The sequence below is a fragment of the Notothenia coriiceps genome, unplaced genomic scaffold (genome assembly GCF_000735185.1).
Source record: "Notothenia coriiceps isolate Sejong01 unplaced genomic scaffold, NC01 NC01_scaffold00012644, whole genome shotgun sequence".
NCBI classification, from domain to species: domain Eukaryota; kingdom Metazoa; phylum Chordata; class Actinopteri; order Perciformes; family Nototheniidae; genus Notothenia; species Notothenia coriiceps.
Window position 1 is genome coordinate 5,873 of NW_011345345.1, and position 8,298 is coordinate 14,170.

Sequence of the window (8,298 nt, forward strand, 5' to 3'; positions counted from 1 at the left end):
AGCGAACATCACAGATTACTTTTAAGACTCTAATGATTGTTTTTACTTTTATATTAAATTGGGAGTTATTATCTGGCCTAATTACCATATTATTAAAGTGTGCTCTCTGGGCTCTTGCTGTCAACATAATGTTTTAATTAATATTTGTATTAACATATATTAAAACCTTCAGCCTTAATTCTTGTTTGAAGGAATTCATTTTAGGATTTCTTTAAATTAATTAAAATTGTTTTCAAAAAAAATCTTAATAAATGGGGACTTTTTGAATGGGTTTAAATTGCTGAGAATGAGAGTATAACCTTAATTATATAAAATACAATAATGCAAATGTATCCACATCCTTTCCATAGGACAGATACAGCTTTCAAGGGTGTTTAATGATAGTGGCAGTATTTTAATGAGATACACTGGTTTAATCAAAGATGTAAGTGCAGTGTTTACTAATTGCATATTTTGTATCTGAAACTAATATGGGCTTTCTGCCAACGTTCTCTCTCTATTCTGGGGGGAAAGCTAATAATTGGCACATTCCTATACTTGCTCTTGCCCAAAGGAATGCATGACAGCTGGACATTATTTACACCCCTCATTATGAGGCTTAAACGCTACAAATCATGCAGTATTTGACTGACCACACCCTCCGGAATGTCAGTGGATAGGCTGCAGATCAAGTTCTAAAATTATAACTAATTTATTCATTGTTTGATTCAAGTGAAACGTCAATAAGCACAGGGGAGCATATGCACGCTGGGGTTGAGACTACGTTTGAAGAAAGAAAAAAAACAGCCGTGCCAGCTGACTATAAGGAACCTTTAATGCAGCTGCAGCTCTTCATTCAGATGCTGAGCGGAGCAGCAGAAGAGCGGAGGAGGGAGACGCTTTCCAGGGGAAATCACCACAGCTCTTTTTGTTATCGCGTTTTTAAAACCCACTTTAATGCACAGTGAGGGAATTCCCTCCCGTTACTAATTTAGCGGGGGAAGTGGTTTCCTGGATGCAGACTGAGCGGATTGCGGCAATTTAAAGCGTCCTGAGTGATCGGAGCTCAGCAGCAGCATCTCATTGTATGAAATGCGTCACCGTGATCCTGTTCTTCCATTCACACACATCGGCTCTTCACTCACTGACTGTTCCCCGAACTGACTGTTTCATCAGGTAAGGATTCCCTTTATTTGAATTTATTTTTAGCTCAAGATGCAACAAATTCAGACATTATCCTCTGACAAAGATGCTGCGTGAGTGCAGGAGAGGATGGCTACTGTTTGGCTACATATTGTAGGCCTATTACAATAGATGATGTATTGTCCCGACTTCTACCCCATCTTTCATGGCAGCATCTTTTTTTGTACATTTACTCTAAAGGTAGGCAGCTTTTTCATTGTGGTTTAGCGTGAACTGGTGCGCACTGCCAATATGAAGTGGTGTTACAGATGGATCCAGTTAATGAGGGTTGGTGGGCGGGTTCTGATGGTTCTGATACAGTGTCCTCTGAGCTCGCTCTCATGTGTCTTCTCTTCGGTGCAGGTAACCACATGCGCGGGCCAGTGTCACCGCGCTGAGCCCGGAGAGCACGAAGGGTACCGGGGTCAGAGAGACACGAGTGGCCGGGAAAGGTGGACAGGATGACGGCCAGAACCTCTGAGGCCTCGGGGCTGTCGGTGCCGCCGCACCGCTGTCACGGGGGTCTCCAGGCCGGTAATGGCACGTGCGCGGAGCAGCTCCCCTTCTTTCCACCCCTCTCCTCCACCCTCGCGCTCCTCGTTCTGGTGGCCGTGCTCGTGGGGATCGTCCTCGTTTCCCTGGCAACCTTCCACTTCCACAAGAGGAAGCTCCGGAACAGGAAGATCCAGCGCGCGCAGGAGGAATACGAGCGCGACAGTCGCAGCCCCGCGCGCGGCGCAGGGACGCGCGGAGAGCCCGCTAGGCCGTGCGTCATCGTCAGATCCGTGAGATGTGAGGAGGAGAGGCTGTCGTGCCCCCAGAGTGCAGAAAGCCAGGACGCCACCGAGGTGCTGCACGAGACAGTTCACATTGACTGTTAACTTCAGGGACTTTGGAATAAACAGAAAAGCAATAAGGCACAAAGAGCTCCCCATCTCTGCTGCTTGTAGATTAGAAACATTAACGCAGAATACTGAGCAGAATAGTCGGCATAGAGGTAAAACTACAGTGACACATAGGATAGCTTCACACCTTCCTTAACACAATACTATTTAGCCAACCGGTAATTACTTATGAGACTGTAAAGTATTTGCCTGCTTTGACTTTTGGACCTCCTCCTCTTCCTTTTAAACCCTCAAAGATGTTTAAACTTTAAATCTTCCCTGGGATGTGACACGAGGTTGTGTTGAATTATTAAGAGTTTAGTGACACAACACAGACCTTAATGGCTCGCTGATCTTCCTTGGCATGTCTCTCTGACACACTACCAGTATGTAGTTAGACTATAATGGATGTTGTGGTTCTGTTAGGCAGTGCAAAGCTGCATATAGGCTGTAGAAAATGGCTTATTTGTTTGCGTAGTATTTTTTCCTTCAATTAAGTGACTTAGCATATTTGCCTAGAGTACTGTCCTCCAATGTCTGTTAGACATCTAGCTCTAGTTAGCCTGACAGACTTTTTGCTGTAGTAATGCACATAATGGTTTTTTTAATGTGTCAGATAGTAAGTTTTAGCGCTAATACAGTATTTTCCTTTTTGAGTATTTATAATGTATTCTCTGACATGTAATACGTTTAGAATCCAACAGAGAGTTTGAGTTAAGCCCATCTTCTTTTTTCTCCTTTTTTAATCCTTCATATTGTATTATAGTGGGCTTAATATCAATTCTGTGTCATTTATTATATGAAATCACTGTAAATGTATGCCATTATGAGAGCTGGAATGTTTTACAGTAACATCATCTTTCTGGAGTTCATATAATCTGCCTTATCAAGGACAATATGTAATATTCTAAGTTTATAAATAAATACTTACATTATGTTAATCCTTGTAATGTGTCAGTTACCTTAAATGCTTGAAGACTGTTTGGGATTCTTTAAAAAATCAGATTGCTCCTTCTCAGTGTATTGAATGGACTGGTGAAAATGTACATGCCATTAGATAATATGCAAATTGTAGATGGGTTTTCATTACATCACCCAGTAGGCGAATGACCTTCCTATAGGGGAGATCCATTTGCACTGGGTCCCATGCATTAAACCTCTACAGCTATCAAAGTATTACTGCTTATACAATTTATATGGTATAAACGACCATGTAAAAAACTGTTACTACACATTTAGACCCAGTGCATATAGAACTATTGCACTGTAAAGACCCCATCAATCTTTCAATGGGATTTATGAACATGAAGGTTATCCATAGAAGTACCACCCTTAATCTCAACATCTCATCATAATGTCGTATTGGAGGTCAGTGGAAGTGAATCAGCGTCATTCAGTGTTGGCCAGGTACCAGGACACCATGTTCCTAATTGTCCCCAGTCGGAAAAAGGCCTGGGAATATGAAGCAGTCTTTGGCAAAGCTCCAGTCCTGGAAGATGCACTGACAGACTGCCCGTCGATCCTATCTCATTGGCATAAGTGCAACAGAATGAAACCATTTATCTTAGCAGGGAAATTGGAAGTAAGTCAACGAAAGATGACTAATGCTTTCTACATTCGAACGCACGTTCCCCTCAGACCAATTTATAGATTGGGAGCTGGAATACCAAACATATTTTTGGGATGAACAAAATAGGAATTACATGGCACTCGAGACGTGGATTTCTTGACTATTATGTAAGTCCAAGAAACTAAAACCATGTAGTATGAAGTCGTCATAGATATAACTAACTATATTTGTGTCTTTCAACCATCTTCTGGAAATGTGCATCTGTATTGCCTGGCTGTTGTACACTTTTCCATCTGCTAAAAGCTGTGTTAAATGGTCATCTATTGAGCAGGGTGGCAACACCTCTTGCTGGTAAGTTCTGAAGCTGGCTGGACGTCAGTAGCAAAGAATGGATTGGAGAGACCAGGGATGGATGGAGGTCGAAGAGGGGAATAGATAGATATGGGCAGAAAGAGATATAGGAGTGGAGAGAGGTCAGTCGCCAGGAATGAGCGGCGGTACATTGCTGGTAAATGATGGGGTCAAGGAGTTCAGAAAGCACGCGATGGAAGGAGGTCAGGGGGTCTAGGGATGGTCAGTGTCTTGCAATCATACAAGAAGAGTGGCTACTAGGAATCAATGGAGGTTAGTTGTTAAGAATGAATACAAGTCAGTAGCTATAGGACACAGGTTAGTGGCTGGGAATGGACTAAGATCAGAAAAGTAAAGCTGTATTCTCTCTAATATCCAGCAAGGGGGGGGGTGGGGGGGGCTTAATTGGTTGCAAGAGAAAGTCAGGTTGTATGTAAAAAAATGTTATCCTAAATCTGATTTGATTTATTGTGTCAATTCAACTTTTCCTGATTTGTTTAGGGTCTCACTTGCTAATTTCAGCTCTTTTTCAATACAGCATGATTTTCCATTTAATGATGGTCCTATTGAGTGATAACTAGACAATTAAACAAGGTAAGTTTTAGGGTGTTGCTATGATTATAGTCCCTACCATGGCGGCCTCCACTCTTTTTCCAACCTTTTCTCAATGTATTTGTAGTGCGTGGAAGTTTATTGTAACATTTTGGGCAATCATCTTGTTCAGGGATTAGATTTTTCAGTTTGTTTTTGGCTTGGCTCCAAAAAAACAAGATGACGACGACCGAAGACCAAATTGCCAAGCTGAGGCTTCAAATCGTAGTTAACAAATCAATGGGTGGCATAGAGGTGACTTCCTCCACATCTGTTACAGTGCCTGTGGTAACAGTTGGTGGCTAGGAATCAATGGAGGTCAGTTGTTGGACAATGATGAAGGACAGTGGCTAGCGATCAATGGAGGTCAGTGAGTAGGAATGGATGGAAGAACAGAAGGAGATGGTACTTCACTAGGAATGAATGAAGGATGGTGGATATGAATCAATCCATGGCTGTGAATAGACGAAGGTCAGTGGTGGTCAGTTGGTGTGTAGGAAAACATATCAGTGGCTTGAGAAAGAAAATAAGGTCAGTGGTAAGGAAACGTGGAGTCAGTAGAGGTCAGTGGCTAGGAATCGATGAAGGTCAGTGGCTGTGAGTTGATCGAGGAATGGATGGAGGTCAGTGGTGGTCAGTTGCTGTGTATCAATGGATATCACAGGCTTTAGAAAAACTGAAGGTCAGTGGTAACGAATCATTAGGTCCATGGCTGAGAATGAATATTGGAAATTGAACAAGGTCAGTGGCTAGGAATCGAGAGGTCGGTGGCTTTGAGTCGTCTTCCGTGCCTTTGAAGGATGTAAGTCAGTGGTGGTTGGTTTCTAGCAATGAAAGGATGTCAGTGGCTAGGATTCAATGAAGGTCAGTTGTTAGAAACTAATGAAGGTCAGTGGCTACGAATCAATAGAGGTCAGTGGCTATAATTGGTTTCTGTGATGGACGGATGTTGGCGGCGGTCAGTTGCTTGGGATTGAAAAAGGTCAGTAACTAGTGTGAGCTAAGGTCAGTGGTTATTAATCAATGTGGGGTGGTGGCCTATAGTCAGCAGAGAGTAGTGGCTGGGAATGATGAAGGGAAGTTCTTAGAAAGTGGATGAAGGGTCCTGGCTATGAATGATTGAAGACCAGAGGTCACTTGTTGGGAATGTATGAAATAGAGGTCATTAGTCAGGCCGAGATGAAGTAGGTCTGCCTTTAGTTATTGTCACACATATGGAGCTCCTTGAGAAAGAGAGGCAGAGCGAGAGACTTTTGTGTCCCATAACTTTGCTTTGGGAATAGCCTAGTTATTGTGTATAGCCTCATTTGGAGTTAATGAGGCCAGTTTGCACGGTTTTGTCTTCCCACAGGGTTCTGCTCCTCAGTGCTGCAGATAAACTTAGGTCCTCTGAGACCTTTTATTAACAGCCTTATTATGGTCGCGTGTAATGTGTTTGTCGCCTCAGGCAACTGGTCTTCAGTTATCAGCATTTAAATAGTACAACATAATCTAATCTGGAGATTTAGTGACCCCAATTGAATACGACCCAGATTCACACTGAGCATGTGTTCTGTTAAAGGTTGGCAGGTTTCATCTAAATGGGTGATTTACTGTGAAATGGTGCAGTGCCAATGTTCATCGTTGCAGATTGGTGTAATGTTTGAACCATGGTCCGAGTTATAAGGGTTGTTGGGCTGATTGTTCTGATAGGCAGTGTCCTCTGGAGCTTAAGTGTAAGTGCTATATAAATAAAGTTTATTACATACTTTAACTTTTTTTCACTGGACCTTACTCCTATAGGGCCAAGGACACATTTTACATTTTTATGCCCACTCTCGGTAAGAATGTGTGTTACATTTATTGGCTATACCTCTGTTTTAAAAGAAAATGGTCTCAGCTCTTTAATACATTTTGAAACTAATATGTTGAACACACAGCATTGAATATTTTTTAAATCCTCCAGACATCGATTTCCTTTCATTTCCGGAAAGATCAATTTGCAGACACTTGAAATATAGTCGAGTCTGCAATCCTGGGTTGGATTCACACTCAAACTTGTTCTGGCTTGGTTTGGATATAGTCAGCATTATTGTAAAATATACAGTGTGAATGTAGAGACATAAAGGAAGACGGGTCTTTTAAATGATTTCAATTGGAAAAAGGAAGATGTCTGCACAGCAGGCAGTGAGGAGGAGACCGTGGGAGGCTTGCAGGTTTGGGCCAAGAAGCTGTTTAAAGAAAACAGTACGACTCAACTCAACCATTGTTCCTTCCTACAAGGCCTGGCAAGTAAACTACTGGGTGCACTAATTAGTAGGTTTCCGTTTGCACTCGATATAGAACTAACGCCCTGCCAACAGCCTGCTGAGGAGCCTCAGACTCTGAAGGACCACACTTTAACAAAAGCAACATTTCACAAGTTGAGTGTTTGCATCAAGATTGCATTCAGTTACAGCTTACCCATATTGATGAGACTCTGTCCTTAACTTTACAGCCCACTCTTATTATTCCTCTGAGCTGCATTAGCAGATTGGTTCTGCTCTCTAAATCTGAAGTCACAGCGATGACAAGTGACAGTTCACTGTCAGGAGGAGAGGACACCGCTGCTCCTCTTCTCACCCGTGCTGTCAGGGTTCGAGGTGGATGATTTGTCACCACCAGTGTCTGTTTCTATGCTCCATTACTGCAGGTTCAAGCTGTGGCTGGGAGGCACAGTTCCAGAAACTAAGAGTATTTGCTCTGCTTTCTAGGCCAGATGAGGAACAGTTTCGTAAGATTTCTCTATTGTGCAATATTCACTTTTAAACTTATTGCTGAAGTTTTCTTTTAACATAGTCTCATACATACACAGCATAACATAACATAACATACACAGCATAACATAACATAACATACACAGCATAACATAACATAACATACACAGCATAACATAACATAACATACACAGCATAACATAACATCAACATAACATACACAGCATAACATCACATAACATAACATACACAGCATAACATAACATAACATACACAGCATAACATAACATAACATAACATACACAGCCTAACATAACATACACAGCATAACATAACATAACATACACAGCATAACATAACATACACAGCATAACATACACAGCATAACATAACATAACATAACATAACATACACAGCATAACATACACAGCATAACATAACATACACAGCATAACATAACATAACATACACAGCATAACATAACATAACATAACATACCATAACATAACAACATAACATACACAGCCTAACATAACATAACATAACATACACAGCATAACATAACATAACATACACAGCATAACATAACATAACATACACAGCATAACATAACATAACATACACACCCTAACATAACATAACATAACATACACAGCCTAACATAACATAACATACACAGCCTAACATAACATAACAAACATAACATAACATACACAGCATAACATAACATAACATACACAGCATTTCTGCCCTTCATACTCTGGCTAACACAGCATAACATAACATAACATACACAGCCTAACATAACATAACATACACAGCATAACATAACATAACATAACATACACAGCATAACATAACATAACATACACAGCATTTCTGCCCTTCATACTCATGTGCTTTTTAGAGACCTTTGACTGGAACCATTACTGACACAGTTTGAAATGATGAAGACCAGAGCTCAGTGGTTGGGAATGGATGAGATGATGGAGGTCATCGTCAGAGA

At 41.3% G+C, this 8,298-nt stretch overlaps 1 protein-coding gene across 1 annotated transcript; it reads left to right on the plus strand.

Moving 5' to 3' along the window:
* Positions 1 to 704: 704 nt before the first annotated feature.
* Positions 705 to 2,986, plus strand: LOC104947545 (uncharacterized protein C11orf87 homolog). Its single transcript, XM_010773593.1, has 2 exons — positions 705 to 1,155; positions 1,525 to 2,986. The coding sequence occupies exon 2, from the start codon at positions 1,623 to 1,625 to the stop codon at positions 2,040 to 2,042; it is 420 nt and encodes a 139-aa protein (XP_010771895.1). The 5' UTR covers positions 705 to 1,155; positions 1,525 to 1,622; the 3' UTR covers positions 2,043 to 2,986.
* The last annotated feature ends 5,312 nt before the right edge of the window (positions 2,987 to 8,298 follow it).